General features: G+C 42.3%; 1 protein-coding gene and 1 long non-coding RNA gene across 4 annotated transcripts in view; one reads left to right on the forward strand and one right to left on the reverse strand.

Moving 5' to 3' along the window:
* Nucleotides 1–510: 510 nt before the first annotated feature.
* map3k22 (mitogen-activated protein kinase kinase kinase 22) overlaps nt 511–23455 on the reverse strand; it is a 136611-nt gene continuing 113666 nt past the window's right edge. For all 3 annotated transcript variants that reach the window (XM_034168911.1, XM_034168914.1, XM_034168906.1), the window contains 3 exons: nt 18767–18896; nt 8590–8767; nt 511–2995 (listed from right to left, as the gene is read on the reverse strand). In XM_034168911.1, the coding sequence (XP_034024802.1) occupies nt 2767–2995; nt 8590–8767; nt 18767–18896 (537 nt within the window). In that variant the 3' untranslated portion in view covers nt 511–2766. The remainder of the gene's footprint in view (nt 2996–8589; nt 8768–18766; nt 18897–23455) is intronic.
* Nucleotides 5122–23455, forward strand: part of LOC117509151 — a 21655-nt gene continuing 3321 nt past the window's right edge. The window contains exons 1-2 of the long non-coding RNA XR_004560274.1: nt 5122–5377; nt 15017–15022. This is a non-coding gene — a long non-coding RNA (uncharacterized LOC117509151). The remainder of the gene's footprint in view (nt 5378–15016; nt 15023–23455) is intronic.

The raw sequence follows: 23455 nt of genomic DNA on the forward strand, positions 1-23455 counted from the left end.
TCAGCATCTTAATATGCCACACCTCTCGGCAAAGGAGAGGTCACTAGCATAAATTTAGAGATTTGTGAGCCACATTTGAGAGAAATAGGTCTTTTGTATATATATATAAAATGTTTGTGATCTTTCAGTTTAGCTCATGAAAAATGGGAGCATAAACCAAAGTGTTGCATTTATATTTCTGTTCAGTGCTGGGGTGTGCAAACTGGTATTTTGGTTCAGTAGTGGTCTGATATCTGTCAGCATTACTTGTTTTATTAGATGGCTAGGTTAGCAAGGTCCGTCCAGATAAATGTATTTATTAACAGATGAGTTGTGTTAATACAGGGAATAAAGTATTGGAATCTGCACTGACAGATATTGAATGTTCCAGTATCAGTGTGGTATTAAACATGAAAAGTTGTATTATGAATCCGTAATTTTAAAGCTATGAAGCTGTGCTAGAAGGCAAACATGATAACTGTGATGAATTATAACATTTTAAGGCAATTTCAGACAAAAATAACAGTCAAATCAGAGCATAAAAAAATCTTAGACTTTTCTTTTATTAAGTTAAATGTACAAAAGATCATTGACTTGATACATTTCATGTGTCAAGGCTTTGTAATTAAGACAAAAGAAACCGACCCAATCAAAAGCCTCGCAGCTCTCAGACATTTGCTGACCTCTCAGTCACAGTACATCTACTGTATAACGTAGCTGTTTTATCAAATAAATTTGTATATAATGTAAAGGAAATTCATAAAAAGTGCAGAACAATTTATATTTACAGTATAATCTTTGCTATAAAAGAGTTTCAGCAAATCCTGTGTGCTTTCGACTGAACAGCTGCTCACTTTATTAAAAAGCGTTCCGCTTTTGTAGTGAACATTTGTGTATACAAGCAGAATCAGATAAGGCACTGATATGGGTGGAAAAGACCGGATTGTTCCTTTTTTAAGTGCCACATTACTACAGCTACTCACTACACCTCCAATCTCCTTGTTTCTCCAACAGGGATCATCTACGTTTCTCTTCATCACCACTTAAAAGAATACAGCATTTGGCTCCGACTTGACCCTCATGTTGTCACGCTTTATCTCAAATAACACTTCACTGGTGAGCCGTCAAGTGATCATTGGGTGAGCCACTCACGAAGCAAAAGGCAATGAGGTGATTTCATTGATATAGAAGGTACAACAAGAACAAATTTGCAAATGAGACGGTTCCTTCATGCTAGTTCATGTGACGTCGATGCATCTGATTTGGTCTTTGCACCAAGCTGCCATAAAATGCAAAAGGCTATAGGGCTCTGAGGTGACTAAAAACAAACAAATAAAAAACTATCTACTGTCACTGTCCGATGTAATACTGCACATTATTTTATTAAACACAAAACAAAACAAACAAACATTGAAAAGGTTTCGTCTGCATCTTTTTTCATTTCAATTTGTAAAGCTACAGTGTCTAAGATTTACTGTCATCGAGTGGTTGCTGGTCATGATTTTGTTTCCCTTCACATTTTTGCTTATTTGCTGATGAGGATTTTTCTTTTAACATATATGATTCTCAATTTCACAAAAATTAGGGTTCTCAAGCTTGTCGAGTGGAGCAACCACTGATTCTTTTTGTTCCTTCAGTTGTCTGGCCACAGTGCAAAATGTGAAAAGCTGAGCAAGTATGTCCCTTTTGGGCTACTGTATCAACATGGCATCCTCCACAAGGGGGCCCGCTCCCAGGTAGATATGAAGGGATCATTCCAAGCTTATGTAAACACATCGAATCAATGCAGCAGGTAAATTACACGCTAATGAACTGATGGTTATGGATGCTATAATCCATTTCTGTGATTAAACATCACTAAATCTTACACGCTGTAGCTTTAACATCTCTTTGGCCACGTGTGAATGGAACAAGGCTCACTGCATGAGAAACCGGAATAGATATCACATACTCGCTCCAGCGGTAGTGTTGGTATTGCTTCGTAGACACTAACATTGCACATAAATGAAAAAGTTATGTTCTTTTTCTCCATTTATGAAAAAACAACTTCACAATTATCCTTGTGAAATTTTATATATATATATGTATATAAAAAAAGCATAAAATATAAAAAATCTCAACAGTCATCCTGTATGTTGGAACAATTTCAATGCATGATATCAAAAGTGCAATTTACAATGTGCTTGTTCCAGATGTGGTTGCGAGTTCTGTGGAAGTCATGGCAGTAAAAAAAGAATTCTTACTAATTTTTCTTCTAAGGCGTCGACCAAAATACATTTTTAGGTGACAATAATCATGTTATTGTCTGTCTCATAAAAATATTATACCATCTCATTTGCACTCACACCAACCTTAGGCTTATGACTAACTTACAGTACTGTCGGATGTGGTCACCGCTCGGTGATAATCATACAGTGTCGGTCCGATCCGAGACACTACTGTGCGGCAGTCGGTGAGTGTACAATGAGCCATCGCTCTGCTCGCTAATCTGGATCGCAGCTTGTTGAACTGTGTTTCTGTCAGCCCCCTCTATGGGTAACACGATGTGATAGCAGCCAACCCGGCCTCTCAGCGAATAATCCGGGTCGAGCTAGTTGGCAAGAAATGCAGGGGCTTCGGTCCTGACAAGGCAAACGCTGGTGATAGATGGCAGGGCAGGAAGTTGGCGCCGGGTCCTGCGATCCTGTGACGGGGGCCCATGGGAACAGGGTGGGCCGGAGAGGAGGGGTAGGCGCTGGGGCCATGCAAGGCCTCACAGGCAGGGGAAGGGAGGCGGGTTTGGAGGCCTCAGAAGCTGCCCTGGACAAACGGGTGGCTGAGAAGCACATCTGCAGTGGGCCGCCACTTCTCCTCCACGAAGACCTGCCGCAGAAACTCTCGGCATGCGTCGGACACGTCGTCAGGAAGCGTGGGCTTGGTAGGCTGGGTAGCAATCTTAAAAATCGCTGCCATGGCCTCATACTCTGCCCAGGGTGGTTTCTGGGTCAACATTTCCACCACGGTGCAGGCGACACTCCTAAAGACAAATGACAAACGTTTTACCATCAGTGAAGCAAAAACACAAACTAGTAGACATTATAACTACTTACGCAGATGACACATTAATTAAGACTGGAAAGAGTCTGCTGATTTTTCTCCCAACACAAAAAGTATATATACTGCGTTACATTCTGCCTGTTACTGCTTAACTTTGATGTCATGTTATCTACAGGATACAGGTCTCTACAGGCACTAACAGAAAACTTATTCAGAAAATCAAGTGTCACCATGGTAACAGCGAAACACCAAAATTCACCTAGTACTTGATACTGAGCTGTGCTGAGGCTACAGACCAGATCTTGGCCTTAAATGGAGAGGATCTTGGCCTAGAAGGAGAGAGCATATTTCACCCATATTGGCCTCTCTTCATTGGCTCCCTGTTAATTCCAGAATAGAATTTAAAATTCTTCTTCTTACTTATAAGGTTTTGAATAATCAGGTCCCATCTTATCTTAGGGACCTCTTAGTACCATATAACCCCAATAGAGCGCTTCGCTCTCACACTGCAGGCTTACTTGTAGTTCCTAGGGTTTGTAAGAGTAGAACGGGAGGCAGAGCCTTCAGCTTTCAGACTCCTCTCCTGTGGAACCAGCTCCCAATTCGGATTAGGGAGACAGACACCCTCTCTACTTTTAAGATTAAGCTTAAAAGTTTTTGTGTAGGCTCTCAGTTGTCCAGGTGGTTTCCATAGTAGAGAAGCTTGAATCTTCGACTGAACTGGGTTGCTTGACGCGAGGACGTTTCGCTTCAAATTGCAGAAGCTTCCTCAGCTAAAATTCTTGCTCTGGTGGTCTGACTTCGGTCTTGACTCTTGTAGAGAAGAATAATCAAGAAGTCACAAAAGCTGGAGTTTTAAACCTAACCACACCCCTCCTACCGAGAGGCAGATTGCTATAGGCTAGTGACTAAACAATAGCTCTAATTAGCACCTATTGTGCTCTAGTTAGCACCCTCCTAATGACAGGGCAGCTGTCCCTCCTAATGATGGGATGGACCCTCTCATGATAGCTCCCTTGACGACTCTGCTGATGACGTGAATGACTCATTACCATGAACAAAAGACTGAAACTGCTTTGACCTGAGTACCCCATTGTAAACAGGGGATAAAGCGTGTCTCAGACCCCCTCCCCGGTTAAGGCTGGTTTTCAAACGTTTCACAAAGAATGCCTACTTGACCCCTCTCTCAAACCATTTCTTTTCTCTGGCTAATATTTTAACTTCCTTGTCCTCAAACCTGTGGTTAGTGTCTTTAAGGTGGAGATGAACTGCAGACTGAGGTCCACTGGCGCCCTCTCTGCGGTGCTGGTATAGCCTTTTGTGTAAAGGTTGCTTAGTCTCACCTATGTAGTGTTCGTTATAGTTTTCCTGACATCTGATAGAATACACTACATTGCTCTGTTTGTAACTAGGGATCCTGTCCTTAGGGTGAACTAATTTCTGTCTCAAGGTGTTAATCAGTTTAAAGTAAACTGGGATTTTGTGCTGTCTGAAGATCCTGTGTAGTTTTTCCCCCTACTCCTGCTAAATAAGGGAGAGACAAGAAGAAGAGTGTCTCTCCCTTATTCTTCGTCTGCATCTTTTTTCATTTCAATTTGTAAAGCTACAGTGTCTAAGATTTACTGTCTAAGATTTTTTGTTTCCCTTCACATTTTTGCTTATTTGCCGATGGGATTTTTCTTTTCTTTTGATAACATATATGATTCTCAATTTCACAAAAATTAGGGTTCTCAAGCTTGTCGAGTGGAGCAACCACTGATTCTTTTTGTTCCTTCAGTTGTCTGGCCACAGTGCAAAATGTGAAAAGCTGAGCAAGTATGTCCCTTTTGGGCTACTGTATCAACATGGCATCCTCCACAAGGGGGCCCGCTCCCAGGTAGATATGAAGGGATCATTCCAAGCTTATGTAAACACATCGAATCAATGCAGCAGGTAAATTACACGCTAATGAACTGATGGTTATGGATGCTATAATCCATTTCTGTGATTAAACATCACTAAATCTTACACGCTGTAGCTTTAACATCTCTTTGGCCACGTGTGAATGGAACAAGGCTCACTGCATGAGAAACCGGAATGGATATCACATACTCGCTCCAGCGGTAGTGTTGGTATTGCTTCGTAGACACTAACATTGCACATAAATGAAAAAGTTATGTTCTTTTTCTCCATTTATGAAAAAACAACTTCACAATTATCCTTGTGAAATTTTATATATATATGTATATAAAAAAAGCATAAAATATAAAAAATCTCAACAACCATCCTGTATGTTGGAACAATTTCAATGCATGATATCAAAAGTGCAATTTACAATGTGCTTGTTCCAGATGTGGTTGCGAGTTCTGTGGAAGTCATGGCAGTAAAAAAAAATTCTTACTAATTTTTCTTCTAAGGCGTCGACCAAAATACATTTTTAGGTGACAATAATCATGTTATTGTCTGTCTCATAAAAATATTATACCATCTCATTTTCACTCACACCAACCTTAGGCTTATGACTAACTTACAGTACTGTCGGATGTGGTCACCACTCGGTGATAATCATACAGCGTCGGTCCGATCCGAGACACTACTGTGCGGCAGTTGGTGAGTGTACAATGAGCCACCGCTCTGCTCGCTAATCTGGATCGCAGCTTGTTGAACTGTGTTTCTGTCAGCTCCCTCTATGGGTAACACGATGTGATAGCAGCCAACCCGGCCTCTCAGCGAATAATCCGGGTCGAGCTAGTTGGCAAGAAATGCAGGGGCTTCGGTCCTGACAAGGCAAACGCTGGTGATAGATGGCAGGGCAGGAAGTTGGCGCCGGGTCCTGCGATCCTGTGACGGGGGCCCATGGGAACAGGGTGGGCTGGAGAGGAAGGGTAGGCGCTGGGGCCATGCAAGGCCTCACAGGCAGGGGAAGGGAGGCAGGTTTGGAGGCCTCAGAAGCTGCCCTGGACAAACGGGTGGCTGAGGAGCACATCTGCAGTGGGCCGCCACTTCTCCTCCACGAAGACCTGCCGCAGAAACTCTCGGCACGCGTCGGACACGTCGTCAGGAAGCGTGGGCTTGGTAGGCTGGGTAGCAATCTTAAAAATCGCTGCCATGGCCTCATACTCTGCCCAGGGTGGTTTCTGGGTCTTGTCTCTGAGACCCACTGTGCTGCCGCGTATCCCCTGATGCTGTAATGCAGCACGCACAAGAGTCTATCTCTCCCATTGGATGGGGTGCAAGTCCATATCCAGGTGACTGCTGTTTTGACTTTTGACCCCAATAAAATAGCCCCTTCCTGTATTTCAGCAACAGATTGTATCGTGTGCAAATAAACCTCTTCTTCTTTCAGCTGATCCTCTTGGGGGTAACCACAGCAGATCATCCATTTCCATCTCACACTGTTCTCTGCATCTTCCTTTGTCACACCAACCACCTGCATGTCCTCCATCAGCACATCCATAAACCTCCTCTTTAGCCTCCCTCTTCTCCTCCTGCCTGATGGATCCATCCTCAGCTTCCTTCTCCTTATATACCCTGGGTCCCTCCTAAGCATGTGTCCAAACCATCTCAGTCTTGTGTCTCTGACTGTCTCCAAATCATCTTACCTGTCTGCTGTCTCTTCGATATGTTCATTTCTAATCCTGTTCATCCTTGTCACTCGCAAAGAAAATCCACAGCAATTTCAGCTCTGCCTCCTGTCTTTTGTTAGCACTACCATCTCTAGGCCATATAACATAGCTGGTGTCACTACTGTCCTGTAAACTTTCCCCTTCACTGTTGCAGATATCCTTCTGTCATAAATCACTCCTGCTACCTTTTTACACCCAGCCAGCACTCTGACACACTCTCCATTACTTTCTACAGCTGATCTCAAGTATTTAAACTCATCCTCCTTCACCACCTCTCCTCATTGCAAATGCACTATTCCATTGGGCTCCCTCTCATTCACACACGTCCTCAGTCTTCCTCCGAATGACTTTCATTCCCCTTCTCTCCAGAGCTTATCTTCACCTCTCCAGGCTCGTGCTCTCTACTCTCACTACAAATCACAATGTAATCTGCAAACATTGTAGTCCATGGAGACTTCTGTCTGATCTCATCTGTCAACCTGTCCATCAGCACTCCAAACAAGAAAGGGCTCAGAGTTGAACCTTGATGCAATCCCACCTCCACCTTGAATGAGTCTGTCGGTCCTACAGTGCATCTTACCATGGTCTGTTTGGTCACACTGTCATACATACAGTTGTGTTCAAAATAATAATGTGTTTAAAAAAGTACGTACATCTTAAAATCCTTATAATAGGTTTTATTTCCATACACGCAAACGTAATGGGAACACTGGACATTCTATTCTAAATCAAAACATGAAGAAAAATGTATCAAATTTGCTGTTACTTTACAGAAAATGAAGACAAAGGAATATTAGGCTGTTCAACAACATAATAGTGTCTGCATTTTTCTTTACAAACTCAAACATTTGTGTGTATGGAAATAAAAGCTATTATAAGGATTTTCAGTTTTACTCACTTTTTTTTTTAAACACATTGCTTTTACTGTGAACACAATCGTATGCTGCACCACCCTCACCCTCTCGTCATCACCCCTTCAATTTCTTCACACTCATTATTTCCTTAACCTCCAACACACTCTTAATATACTTTTCCTTTAGAATTGACCTGAGCACCAGTTCTCCTCTCATCCACACCATGATACAACAATTTCAGGCCATCTCCTGTGCTCCTGGCCTTACTTCCCTTCCACTTAGTCTCTTCAACACACAGGATGTCTACCTTTCAAAACTCTGTCATATCAGCCAGTTCTCCCCCTTTACCTGTCATAATGCCAACATTCACAATCTCGACTCTCGCTTCCATATTTCTAACTTTCCTCCTCTCCCGCTTCCTTCCAACACATTTTCCACATCATCTTATTTGCCCAACAGTAGCCCAATTTCAGCCAGCATCCTGTCCACCAATGGTGGTCATTGTTAACCTGAGCCTAGACCAACTGGGTATGGAAATTACATTTTTTTTTTTTTTTTTTTCAAAAAACTCGGTCATTTCAGGGCACATTTTTTTTCATTTGCGCTAACCAAGTGTGCACAGTTAAGTAACAAGCCAAAAAACTGTTCCACTAAAGAGATAAACTGAATAAAATAAAACAAATACTGAAAACATAATTTCAACTTATAAAATGTAAGTCAGAGGTGAAATGGCTTTGCCTGTCAGGAAAAACCAGCCCAAAATTGAGCCTGGAGGGCGACTTGTGAGGTAGCAGGTCCTGAACAGCAAGAAACATTTACCTGTTTTGTACTTGAAGTTGAAATTTGTAAAGCAAATTTAAGTTTGTATATTAATTATGACATTAAATGACCATTCCTCCCAGAATACAGTGCACTTAACATGATTAAAATTACACCAGCATTTCCTCACATACACACCACCACAGCAGTTCAGAATCGATTGCTTTACAACCAATCAAAGAAAACAGCTTTATTTCTTGTACTTCTGTGGTCTAATCTTGTGTGAGCAACATTTTTATGTGCAGCAGAACATCACAATATCCCCCGTGGGACTCAAAGTTTCATCTTCTCCTTACCAAACATCAGCTTTCCGGCCATAACCCTCTCCATTGATGACTTCTGGGCTCATCCAGTAGGGGGTGCCAGTGACAGACTTGATCCCTGTACCAGACATGCATATGGTCTGGATGCGTTTGCTGGCTCCAAAATCTCCCAGCTTCACATTCCCCGAGGAGTCTCTCAGGATGTTAGCACCTGCGAGAACCAAACAAAATAATTTCCTGGGTGCTGTTAGCGGGCTTTCAGAGGTATTTTGCTCTTATAACATGAGAACAAGATGATCGTGTCAGCACTTCGACTGACAAATCAACTTAGGGGCAAAGACAAACTGCTCTTGTGATCTGACAAGTGTGTTGCAAGTCTCAACCTCCTGAGATGCATGTTTTTCTTCTCGAATGCAGCAAAAACTCAAAATTTTACCAATTAATTCTGTCTAATATCAAGTGAAAATATCTACTTCACTTAAACATAAAATGTCATTAAAATATGTACAGTGGCTTGCAAACATATTCAGCCCCTTGGTATTTCACGCATTTTAATTTGTTTATGTGGCATTTCAGATACAAAAAGTAAATCAGGCTTCTCAATATAATAATTTCTAAAATGATCTTCCTTAGACTCAAACTGAAAGTAAATCTCTACAAGTTGATATAAATTAAGTAAAAATATAAAAGCCAAGATGATGGGTTGCATAAGTAATCAGCCCCTTTGGTATTATAATGGAAAATCAGTTTAATTGCCAGTTTTCTTCAGACAAGTCAGGGGATGGATACATGAACATTTCCAAGTCACTGAATATCTCTTGAACTTTATTTGCATCCGTTATCAAGAAATACAAACAGTATGGCACTCTATGGTAAATCTGTGTGAAGTAGACATTTCTCAAAAACTGAGTGACTGTGCAAGAAGGAGAAGAGTGTGGAAAGCCACCAAGACAACCCAGACAACCTGGAAAAAGTTATAGGCTTCTGTTGCTGTGAGTGGAGAAATTGTGCATATTGCATGTTTTGCATTTTGTATCCCCAGTTATACAGCTTCATGATGAAGTGGGACAGAGGAGAGTTTTCTTTCACCAAAACATCAAATCTCGGCTTACATATCAGATGTACCTTCTGGCAAATTGTAGCTGAAGTTTCAGGTCTTCTTTTTAATAAAATCCTCCTCTACACTGTATAATTTACACAATCAGTTAGTTTAAAAAAAAGTCCTCCAGAAGGTTTAGCAGATCATATCTGTGAGCTCATATATGCAAACATCTGACAGGTCTGAAACTTTGGGCATTTAAGTTCCCCAGTCAGCAGTTAGTGTAGTGTTAGTAGAATTAATAACTAGATCAATGTAACCACTTTGATTTTTTTTTTTTGTGCCAATGACACATATACTTGTGTATTCTGACTATGAAACAGCCCATAAGGACTTGTTTTTAGATCATCCATCTTAAAAATCTTAAGTATAAGAGTCTAGTAAACGTATTCGGAGTTATATCTCTGAAGAAACAAGCTTTTTGACTCACCATAAGATTTTTAAGCTGCTGTGTTTTTTGAAATAGAACTAACACTTCATGGTACAATTCAAATATACAGTAACTCAAAATGTGCTTTCTGAGCTAATTTAATTTAAGACCTTTAAAGTGTGTTTTACACTGTATGTGTTATCCTCTGTTATTTACATCTTGTACTGCATTTTATATAAATTTTACCCAATAAATCCATCCATCCAGTTTCAGGAAATCATGACAAGTGAATTTTCACTTGTTCCATTGGAAGATTTCTTTTACTTGTTACAAGTTAAAAACACCTGGTTTTCAATTGAACAAATTAAAATTCATTTGTTTAGATTTCTGGAAATAAGAGCTTCAAATGTGAGTGAAATTTTAATTCTCACGTGATTCTTAAGTGATTACTTTTAATTCTTAAGTGATTAATTTTAATTCTTAAGTGATCCATTCACTTAAGATTAGATTTAGATTAGAAAGAACACAGACAAACACACTTATTATTTTGTGCTTTAGTGGTGTGTTATTAGTAAAAGATGCCCACACTTCCTAAACACTGGTGTTTACTTCTTACTTTTTCTCTTGCTGGGAAATATGTCACTGGTTTACATGGAAGACAAAGAGAAATGTTGATGAACCTGACATCCATATGACTTGTGCCACTGGCTACAGCAAACCTCAACACCCTTTCTCCTCCTTCCTTAGTAATTTTCCTTCTTCCTTCAGACACACCGCTTATTTGATCAGTGACTAATGCACGCCGTCCGCTCGCCGTCCGCTCGCCTTCCACACCCACTCCAGGGAGAGGAGCAGAAAAAGCAGAGCAGAAAGAGACTAACACATCTTCTCACGTCTTAAACCTGTTTTCAGTGTGGAAAAACTTTCTCCATTTCTTGCAGGGATGCACAACACGACAACTGATCACTTAAGATTCGTCTGACTCTTGGAAATGTTTAATCCAAATCAATTTTATGCTCTAAAACCCCAGCGGTGATGCTGAGAGCCATCCAAATCCCAGAAGTGCTGACAGCTCTTTTGCTACATACAATAGAACACTTATGTGGTAGGATGAGCACATGTACTGAGCGTTACACATGTAGAGGACTTTTTAATAGGGTGGCCATACATCTGGCTTTAAGTCAGACAGTCAGGTTTTAAAAAGGCCTGTCCACCTACCGGCGCAGCCTTGAACCGGACGCTCATTTGTTCTCTTTTTGAGATAACTACTTTGTATTTCATCCTAATTGTATATAATGAAAAAGTAAACATGCCTCAATAAAAACAAATCAATAAACTAGAAGCATTCAGAGAGTGCAAACCTCCGCCAAGGCCATGGGGTCACTGACACCATAACTTCTACACGCTGTGGAATCATTGAACCTAAAAAAGTCTAACAATGATGTTTGCTCAGTAGTAAAAAAGTTTCATCTGCTGTGACTGGATAGCATGTATCCTTAGCGCTCGGCATCACAGTTTATGGCAGCTTGCACCTTTCCCAGAAGCTACTGTCATCTGAGCACTGATATTGATATTGCATGTGCTTATAGACAAAAACAAATGAGAGAAAATTCAATTTATTATTCAACTAAACTGCAAATATATGAATTTTTTTTAACATTTATGAAACACTTCTCTAAACAAGGCCATAGGGTCACTGACCCTACAGAGATTCCATCCTTGGCACAGTGATCTATTTCTTTTTATCTCTTTCTCTAAAATTGTATATAATAATCATTAGATTATTAATATATAAACAAAAACAAATTTAAGAAATATTACAATTTCAAAACAAATGCACCCGAACGTGATGACAGCTGCAACTGCTTAATGCTAACTTTTAACATTGAAAATGCCATAGACATGCTAACACGTTAGCATCGGGATCCGGATCGGGATCCGGATCACCACTAAAATTTAATCACTTGTTCCTCTTGTCATTTCCAACCACTCCACAAAATTTCTATAAACAAAAATAAATTTAAGAAATATTACAATCTGAAAACAAATGCACCCGAACGTGATGACAGCTGCAACTGCTTAATGCTAACTTTTAACATTGAAAATGCCATAGACATGCTAACACGTTAGCATCAGGATACGGATCGTGATCCGGATCACCACTAAAATTTAATCACTTGTTCCTCTTGTCATTTCCAACCACTCCACAAAATTTCATTAAAATCCGTTTAAAGCTTTTTGAGTTATCCTGCTGACAGACAGACAGACAAACAAACAAACGCGACCAAAAACATAACCTCCTTCGCTGAGGTAATAATAAATAGGCTACATGCAATTCTGGTCTACCTGCAGTGATAGCAAACTGTTAAAATGCTGAAATGAAAGACTTAATTTAATTCCAAAAGGTCACGAGTAAGTAAGTAAGTAAGTAAATTTTATTTATATAGCACCTTTCACAGACAAGAGCCACAAGGTGCTTCACAACATAAAAGCAGAGTACACCACACAAAACATCAGACAATGGCCGAGACATAAAAACATAAAACATAACATAGGATCACAGAGCAGCCTAAAAGCTAAGCAAACGCTTGAGTAAAAAAGAAAGTCTTAAGTTGGCTTTTAAAAGTATCGACAGAGTCCAGTGAGCGCAGAGAGAGCGGGAGACCATTCCAAAGCCTGGGAGCAACAGCCTGGAAGGATCGCTCTCCTCTGGTTGCAAAATGGGTGCGAGGAACCATCAACAGATTTTGGTCCACAGACCTCAAAGCCCTGGCAGGGGCATAAGGCTGGATGAGGTCACAGATATAGGGAGGCGCCTGGCTATGTAGAGCTCTAAAAGTTAAAACCAAAATTTTAAAATTGATCCTGAAGGACACTGGCAGCCAATGAAGCTCCTTTAAAATTGGGGAAATAGGAGTCCTTCTGTTAGCTTGTGTCAGAATTCTTGCTGCAGAGTTCTGTACCAACTGCAGTCGACGCAACTCCTTCTTGTTTAGACATGAAAACAAACTGTTACAATAGTCTAAACGTGTTGACACAAAAGCATGAATAATAAGCTCTAAATCATTTCGAGACACCATTTTCCTGAGCTTAGAGATACACTCAACAAAAATATAAACGCAAATGCCACAGATGTCGCAAGATTTGAGGGAGCGTGCAATTGGCATGCTGACAGCAGGAATGTCAACCAGAGCTGTTGCTCGTGTATTGAATGTTCATTTCTCTACCATAAGCCGTCTCCAAAGGCGTTTCAGAGAATTTGGCAGTACATCCAACCAGCCTCACAACCGCAGACCACGTGTAACCACACCAGCCCAGGACCTCCACATCCAGCATGTTCACCTCCAAGATCGTCTGAGACCAGCCACTCGGACAGCTGCTGAAACAACCGGTTTGCATAACCAAAGAATTTCTGCACAAACTGTCAGAAACCGTCTCAGGGAAGCTCATCTGCATGCTCGTCATCCTCATCGGGGTCTCGACCTGACTCCAGTTCGTCGTCGTAACTGACTTGAGTGGGCAAATGCTCACATTCGCTGGCGTTTGGCACGTTGGAGAGGTGTTCTCTTCACGGATGAATCCCGGTTCACACTGTTCAGGGCAGATGGCAGACAGCATGTGTGGCGTCGTGTGGGTGAGCGGTTTTCTGATGTCAATGTTGTGGATCGAGTGGCCCATGGTGGCGGTGGGATTATGGTATGGACAGGCGTCTGTTATGGACGAAGAACACAGGTGCATTTTATTGATGGCATTTTGAATGCACAGAGATACCGTGACGAGATCCTGAGGCCCACTGTTGTGCCATACACCCAAGAACATCACCTCATGCTGCAGCAGGATAATGCACGGCCACATGTTGCAAGGATCTGTACACAATTCTTGAAAGCTGAAAATGTCCCAGTTCTTGCATGGCCGGCATACTCACCGGACATGTCACCCATTGAGCATGTTTGGGATGCTCTGGACCGGCATATACGACAGCGTGTACCAGTTCCTGCCAATATCCAGCAACTTCGCACAGCCATTGAAGAGGAGTGGACCAACATTCCACAGGCCACAATTGACAACCTGATCAACTCTATGCGAAGGAGATGTGTTGCACTGCATGAGGCAAATGGTGGTCACACCAGATACTGACTGGTATCCCCCCCAATAAAACAAAACTGCACCTTTCAGAGTGGCCTTTTATTGTGGACAGTCTAAGGCACACCTGTGCACTAATCATGGTGTCTAATCAGCATCTTGATATGGCACACCTGTGAGGTGGGATGGATTATCTCAGCAAAGGAGAAGTGCTCACTATCACAGATTTAGACTGGTTTGTGAACAATATTTGAGGGAAATGGTGATATTGTGTATGTGGAAAACGTTTTAGATCTTTGAGTTCATCTCATACAAAATGGGAGCAAAACCAAAAGTGTTGCGTTTATATTTTTATTGAGTGTATTTCTTAATTGAAAGAAGCAATTCCTCGTCAGCTGTTTACAATGCTGTACCAACGACATGTCTTTGTCAAAAATGACACCCAGGTTTCGAAGACATGATTTAGCAGACTGGCCCAGGTCTCCCAAGTACTGCTGAATACCTGGAATATGGGCATCAGGGGCAATAACCAATGTCTCTGTTTTGTCTGCGTTAAGCTGAAGAAAGTTATTCGTTAGCCATTGTTTAATTTCCGCCAAACAATGGAGGAGGGAATCAAGCCTCTTAATCTCAGATGGCTTAAAGGAGCAGTAAAGCTGGATGTCATCCGCAAATAACTGCTAAGAGACATCAGTAAATCTTTGAATGATCCTACCTAAAGGGATCAAGTACATTAAAAACAAAATGGGGCCCAATACAGAACCCTGAGGGACTCCACATAACAGGTCCGCAGACTCTGACCTTATCTGGTTAGCAAAAATGCTCAAACTGCGCCCAGACAGATATGAAAAAAAACACCGAAGAACTGACCCCGACAGTCCGACATGATCCCTCAGTCTATTCAGCAGGACCTGGTGTTCAACAGTATCAAAGGCAGAGGACAAATTCCGTAGAGTGTTGTCTACGAAAACCGGACTGAAACCTGTCATGAATGTTATTCTGATCCAGGAAGAGTGTCAGTTGGTCTGAAACCACCCTCTCGAGGATCTTAGACAGGAATGGGAGCTTAGAAATAGGTCTAAAACTACTTAGCTCCATTTGATTTAAACCTGGTTTTTTCAGTAGAGGCAACACTATGGCATGCTTAAAAGCACTGGGAAACACACCGGTGGACAAAGAAAGATTTACCATTCTAGTAATACACGGACCAATTACCTCAAATACTTTAATAAAGAGCCTGTAGGGAAGGATGTCCAATGAGCAAGAGGAAGGTTTCATCTTGCTCACCAATGCCAAAATATCAGCAAGTGTCACAGCCCTAAATGAAGACCAAATGCTGGGAGCAGGCTCAATAACAGTAGAAGTACCACACAGGGAGGGGTGGAATTTTATCCTTAATCAACTTGATTTTGTCAGTGAAAAAACTCAAAAAAGCATTGCTGTCAGCCTCAGAAAACACAGGAGTAACTGAAGCAGCAGGACATACAAGAGAGTTGATTGTATCAAACAACACTCTGGGATTCTTCTTATTCACAGACACCAGCTGACGTATGTAGACAGAACGGGCACTCTCAGCCATTTTGTTACATGATAGAACCAGCTCCCTGAGATGAAGCCTGTGAACCTCAAGTTTAGAGGATTTCCACAGGCGTTCAGTCCTTCGACACAGTCTCTTAAGACTTAAGAGCTCTTCATTTATCCAAGGGCACTCATTTTTCTGTAAAGACACGTTGTATTTGACAGGAGCCAACTGATCAAGAATAGTATCACAGTGTTGGTTAAAACACTGGATAAAATTGTTCATATCAAGAAAATCAGTGAACAAACAAGGATTAAACATAGAAGAAAATCTTTCCGCAGTTTCAGCAGTGATGATATGCCTCCGAGACTTAACTTCCAAGGGCTTCTGATCAGAGCTGGAATGCAGGTCAAACGAAACAAGACTATGGTCGCTCAAGTGGACATCTTTTATAGACATATTTAAAATGTCTAGGCCAAGTGTAAAAACTAAATCTAAAATGTGACCCTTTTGGTGAGTGGGCTCAGAAACATGTTGCACAAAATTAAAAGCTTCAGTCAACGATAAAAGCTCCATATCAGAGCAAGATAACATGTCATCAACATGAAGGTTAAAATCTCCAAGAATTAAAACAGATTCCAACGTTATAATAGAGGATAAAAAGTCACTAAAATCCTTAAGAAAGGCAGTAGCAGGGCCTGGGGGGCGGTAAACCAACACACAGAAAAATGGATTTGAGAAACCCACCTTGACCAACTGTGATTCAAAGGAGGGAAAATCCTGTGACTGTACCCCTTTACACACACAATCCTCTTTATAAACGATGGCAAGGCCCCCACCACGGTGACAGGGGCGGGGCTTCCCAAGGACACAGAACCCAGCAGGGCAGAGCTCATTTAAATGAAGAAATTCCTCTTCTCTCTGCCAAGTCTCCGAAAGGCACATTAAGTCCAACATTTCCGTTGATATAAGATCATTCAGGGAAAATGATTTATTGGCGATTGAACGCACGTTCAATAAACCAAGGCGCAAGGTGAACGACGTCACGTAGGCGCTGTCTGAGGCTCGCAATGGGATAGGACGAAGACAGTGGTCATGTGGACTCCAGCTGATCCGTGCAGGCAGAGGCGTAAACACGGAAGCACAGTAGCGATGGAACTACGCCACCAGGATACCAGCGCTGAGAAAAGTCTAGAACACCCGTACCTAACCGAACAGGTGTCGATGCAGATGTGCCATCGCACACATCAAAGAGAGGAATGTGGTAGAGGAAGCGAGCCCGTCCTCGGCCACCGGTGCTGGCGCCCAAATGCGCCGCTGCACGCCTTCTCTTCACCTGGACACCAGCCCGCGAGTCTCTTCTCCTCTTATCCAAAAAGCCTTTTTTCCTCAGTCTCCTGAGGATCTTACACGGCACCCTCGACAGCAGCGGATAATCAGGTGAGTCGGAGCCGATAGTTAGGGGCGGAGGAAACGCTTGGTTGAACCTGTCTCGTGAAGCAAATAGGCTCTCTATTGTCTCCTTGATATGAAACAAAGAGTCCCGTTCGTAAGTCCGTAAAGCCAAGACACCTCCATCTGCTAGTCGGGCTGCTAAAATAACAAATGTTGTAAAAGTGGCCATTAGTAACCAACACAACAGGAGCTGAGCGACGGCCACGCCAGTCACAGGCGCCATCTTGGAAAAATACCCATGAGTGTGGATTCACCACCAAAAGCAGAAAGGATGACTTCCATGCTTATTGCACACTGTGTCGTTGTGATGTGAATGTAAGCAGCAAATGTAAAAGTGTCATCGACCGACATGCTAGCATAGACAAGCATCAAAGTGCATGCGCACCTTCACTTATTCCGTGAAAACCACAATGTCCCAGGATGACAAAATTTTGCTGGAGAACTTTGTAAAGTTTATCACACCATCAAGCATCACCAGTCATACAGGAGTGTCAACTGTGGAATAAAAGTTAACCAAGAGATCTACAATGCCTCATCAATAGCTAAGGGGGTAACCTGTGGAAAAACAAAGGCTAAAGTTTTGTGTGAAAATATCTTGCCACCCTACTCCATCCAAACACGTGGACTACCTCAAAGAAAATAAACTGCATTATTCACTGGCGAATGATGCATCAAACAAAGGTACGATCAAGTGTTTTCCGGTAGTATTAAGATATTTTTTGGCTTTGCTCAGCATCACAACTGCTGTCTTATGAAGAGTACAGCGATGCAGTCCAGGCCTGCAAACTGAACGACCTTGCTGATATGGATGGACACTGAGGAATACGGCATGGTGGAAGCTATTCTCAGCTCTTTAGAAGTGGAAGGTTGCCACAGTGAGGCGTGGTATCTGAAGTGGTTTTCCAAAGCAGATGTCCCGCTTGTGAACCCAAGGAAAATCAACACCTACATCTTCTCCATCCTGTGTGAACATCACATTTGAGTGCACAGACATGTACCATAATTTTCTTGCAAACAAAAACCTCTTGGAAGCAGCCAAGAAAGGCCAAAAATTTCAAAAATAGACATTCACCTCTTTGGCGAGTACACTAGAGTCATGTTATGGGTTTGATGTTATTTTTCAGTTTTTATCCTGACTTTGTTCAGTCTTGAAAAATGTCCTCCTTTGTGGTGTTATGGAAATGGCCACCCTACATTTAAGTGGAAAATCCCACCCACATGCACACTCTCCTGTGTCCTACGAATCCCACTATCCTTTCCCCTGCCAGACGTGGTGTTTCCCCTCATGCTGGCTGCGGCTGGACGGCGCAGCAGCTCCCAAAGCTGCAGGCAGCCCAACGAAAAGCTTTCCATCCGGTGGCGCACATTTTTAGACGAGCCGATTTCACCAGCATGAAGCCTAATATATCTCATACAGCAATCCAAAACAGCACATTTTTCCAGCCTCCCCATGCAGACGGTGAATAATGAAATGAATGTCATCCAGAATAAAATGAATGAGTCTTTGGTGTTTTTTTTTTTCCTCTCAGCAACAGTGGTTGTAATACGCCCCTTAAAATTAAGTAAAACATTTACAGGCAGCTTGCACACTTTCCTACCAAGAGAATGAGTGGGTGTGGGTGTGTCCAGCACATACAGCCAATCACAGTCTGTTTAGGGTTTAGTCGACCATCGCTGTCGTTACCTTTGATGTCTCTGTGTACAATCATGTTGCTGTGCAGGTAGGAGACTCCTTGGAGGATCTGTCTGGTGTATCTCTTCGTCACCTTCTCCGTCAGGGCCCCATAGGCTTTCAGCTGGTCCTTTATTGAGCCCTGGAGATGCACAGACAGACAGTCAGTGTGAGTGGCAATGAGTGGAAGGACAGAAAGGCTGGGAAGCCTATTTATTACCATTAACTACTGCTGGTTTAATTACTTACAGCCGTACAGCATGATGAAAGATCTGATACTGATTGGTGAGGATCATGAAGACAGAAAAGATCAATGTCAGTGATGACAATGTTTTGGCTCCTCTAGTGGGTAACTCAGACCACCATGTGGAGAACACACAAGATTTTGTGAACAAGATCAAGGACCTACAGCTGGAGGCAGATGAAACTATGGTGTCATTTGATGTGACATCGTTGTTCACCTGCATCCCCACTGCTGAGGCCGTCTCAGCTGTGAGGCAGAGACTGCTGGAGGATGTGTCTCTACTTGAAAGGACCAAATTCACACCAGACCACATTTGCCAACTCTTGGAGATCTGTCTCAACACCACGTATTTCCTGTTTAGGGGGAATTACTACAGGCAGATTCATGGTTGTGCGATGGGGTCTCCGGTATCCCCCATTGTGGCCAATCTGTACATGGAGCGAGTGGAGAAGACAGTCTTGACGTCTTTCACGGGCATCTCTCCCAGTCACTGGTTCAGATATATTGATGACACACGGGTCAAAATCAAGCAACAGCAAGTTGAGGACTTTACAGAACACATCAACTCGGTGGACGCCAATATCAAGTTCACACGTGAGGATGCCAGAAACAACCATTTAGCCTTCCTGGACTGTGATGTTACGATTGGAGAGAACACGCAGCTCCAGACAGGGGTTTACAGAAAACCAACTCACACTGACCAATATCTGCTCTTCGGCTCAAACCACCCCCTTGAACACAAGCTCGGGGTGATCAGGACGCTGCAACACAGAGCTCTACAGGTGCCCACAACTGCAGAGGGAAGGGCTAAAGAACAACAACGTGTCCGGAAAGCCCTCACAGTATGTGGGTACCCACGATGGTCCCTGGACAAAGTGCAGAAGTCCCAGAGAACAAAGAGACCAGATAGACAGGAGACGGAGACAAGAAGAAGAGGAGTGTCTCTCCCTTATTTAGCAGGAGTAGGGGAAAAACTACAGAGGATCTTCAGACAGCCCAAATCCCAGTTTACTTTAAACCGGTTAACACCTTGAGACAGAAATTAGTTCACCCTAAGGACATGATCCCTAGTTACAAACAGAGCAATGTAGTGTATTCTATCAGATGTCAGGAAAACTGTAACGAACACTACATAGGTGAAACGAAGCAACCTTTACACAAAAGGCTATACCAGCAACGCAGAGAGGGCACCAGTGGACCTCAGTCTGCAGTTCACCTCCACCTCAAAGACACTAACCACACGTTTGAGGACAAGGAAGTTAAAATATTAGCCAGAGAGAAGAAATGGTTTGAGAGAGGGGTCAAGGAGGCATTCTTTGTGAAACGTCTGAAACCCAGCCTTAACCGGGGAGGGGGTCTGAGACACGCTTTATCCCCTGTTTACAATGGGGTACTCAGGTCAAAGGAGTTTCAGTCTTTTGTTCATGGTAATGAGTCATTCACGTCATCAAGGGAGCCATCAGAAAGGCATCCATCCCATCATTAGAGGGACAGCTGTCCTGCCATTAGGTGTGCTAACTACAGCACAATAGTTGCTAATTAGAGCTATTGTTTAGTCACTAGCCTATAGCAGTCTGCCTCTTAGTAGGAGGGGTCTGGTTAGGTTTAAAACTCCAGCTTTTGTTGGCTTCTGTTTTATTCTTCTCTACAAGAGTCAGACAGAAATCAGACTTCCAGAGCAAGAATTTTAGCTGAGGAAGCTTCTGCGATTTGAAGCGAAACGTCCTCGCGTCAAGCAACCCAGTCCAGTCGAAGATTCAAGCTTCTCTACTATGGATACCACCTGGACAACTGAGAGCCTACACAGAAACATTTTGGAAGAAAATTTGGACATACTGTCACAAGACTGCTTCTTTTCAAATCAGCTACAGTCAACCTGAAGTGGACTTTTTAAATCACGTAAAAGGTAACTTTTTAAACACGCCGACAGTCACTGGAGCGTGTTTGTGTACAAAATATGTCAAACTTATCCCCACTCAAGAATGGATTACTTAACCTTTCAAATTCATGATTAAATGGTCAAGGTCACAGTACAAGGTCAAGCCCCCCCCCATGTAAACAGATACAGGGATTAATTTTCTAAGCCTTTTAACTCATGAACCAAAGTCTATAGACTCATTATTACTATAAGCCATGAACAGTCATATGCAGACTTTCAATATTTAATACAGCGGGAACACGTCACCATTTTTCTCAATAAGTATATTTCTAAAGGTGCTACTGCATGTGAAATTTTCACCAATCTTCAAATCTTGAAGGTCCCGTGGACCTCTTCTATGATCTCTGATCTTTAGTTCTTTCCATAGATATTTATTGGATTCAAGTCAGGTGATTGGCTGGGCTTTATTTTCATTCTCTGAAACCAGTTGAGAGTTTTCTTGGCTGCATGTTTGGGATCTTGTCTTGCTGAAATGTCCACCCTCCTTTCATTTTCATCATCCTAATAGATTTTTATCAAGAATGTCTCAGTACATTTTTCCATTCATCCTTCCTTCAATTATATGAAGTTTGCCAGTGACGTATGCTGGTGTGTATTATGACATCCAAAGAGTTCAATTTTGGTCTCATCTGACTATATTCTCCCACTATTTTGCAGGCATGTCTAAATGTTGTTTAGCAAACTGTAAACAACCTTCAACTTGCTTTTTTCAGCAATGGAGTCTTGCATGGTGACCGTACATACAGGCCATGGTGGTTAAGTGCCTTACTTATTGTATTCTTTGAAACAATTGTACCTGCTAATTCCAGCTCTTTCTGAGGTGGTCCTTGGCTCTTGTACAACTCTTGTTATAATTCTTTTCACTCCTCTGACAAAAATGTTGTGAGGAGCACCTGGCCATGGCCAGTTTATGGTGAAATGATGTTCTTTCCACTTTCAGATTATGGCCCCAATACTGCTCAGTGGAATATTCAGAAGTTTAGAAATCCTTCTATAAACAATACCATCATTATGTTTTGCAATAATAAGGTCACAAAAATCTTGAGAGAGCTCTTTGCTTTTGCCCATCATGAGATGTTTATGTGACTCCTTGGCAATGAGACACCTTTTAACAGGCCATCAGTTGGGATTGAACTAGCTGATATTAATTTGCACTGTCAAGGGACAGGATTGGTTTCTAATTACTCATAGATTTCAGATGCTGTCTTGGCTTTCCATGTCTTTTTGCACCCTCCTTTCTTCAGGTGTTCAATACTTTTTCCCTGTGTCATTTCACATTATTACACATAATTTATGGACATCTGTGGTAGGATTTCTTTCTATGTGTGGATTATTTGGGCTGTTGCACACATCTGGTGAAAATTTCATGTCAGCAGCACCTTCAGAAATATATATACTGAGAAAAATGGTGATGTATTCAATACTTATTTTACCTGCTGTATACCAATGCATTTAATCTTGAATAACCACGAAGGTCAAAGGTCGCTCAAATTTTGATCGTTGATTGTGTAAAGATGGCCCTAGATAGGCCCACAATTATGAATATCGGTAGCTATAAGTAGGAAGTCAGATGTGGCCTTTCAAAATTTACCATCAGATTTGACCTTAAACGGTCAAATTCTAGGTGGCAAACTCTGTACTCCCTCACTAATGTATATCCCTCACTAATTATTCTGAAACTTTAGTGCCTCATTACCTCAAAAATGTTGGCTATCATGTACCACTGCTTGATGGAACACTCAAGAGCACCCCTACATTGCTCGTGTTCCTCCAAATGCAGAGCTTCCTTCGCTTTTGACCATGGTTGCAGCAGAAGACTGCCATGATGTGTTTGTGACATTTCTCACATTAGCCACCGGACGTTGCTGTTATGCTGAGCAGCGTTGCGTGCACAAAAAGGCTGGAAGGAAGTGTAGAAGAAGAACTGCTAGGCTAAAGCCCCTTTCACATTGGCGTATTCATAGAGCTGCTTATTGTGGCATATCGTCTACGCTGAGTTGAGCAGCTCTATGCCTACTTTTAGCAGCTCTACGTTGAGCTTTTTTCTCTCTCTACACAGCAGTATGTTGAGGGCTACGCGCGTAGGATGGAAGAAATTAAACATGTTTAATTTTCTTCGGTGTAGAGCGCTGGACACAGTTTTAAGCAGGTCTGCGCAGCACAGCGTTATTGCATGCAAGTCTGTACAACACTGCGCTTCTGTACACAACCAGAAATTGAGTGCGTCAGCTGGAGAACATGATCACACAGCACCTGTGTGCTCAGAACAGGGAATCGAACCTCAACTCAGAAATCCAGAAACACAACAGAAACAGCAGGTCGGTCGCTCGCTCTCTAGCGCGCTCTCCCTCACTCTCACTCTCTCTGTCTCTCTCTCTCTGTGTCTCTCTCTCTGTGTCTCTCTCTGTGTCTCTCTCTGTGTCTCTCTCTCTCTCTCTGTGTCTCTCTCTCTCTCTCTGTGTCTCTCTCTCTCTCTCTGTGTCTCTCTCTCTGTGTCTCTCTCTCTCCTCTCTCTGTA

Source organism: Thalassophryne amazonica, chromosome 1, assembly GCF_902500255.1.
Source record: "Thalassophryne amazonica chromosome 1, fThaAma1.1, whole genome shotgun sequence".
In the NCBI taxonomy this organism is placed as follows: domain Eukaryota; kingdom Metazoa; phylum Chordata; class Actinopteri; order Batrachoidiformes; family Batrachoididae; genus Thalassophryne; species Thalassophryne amazonica.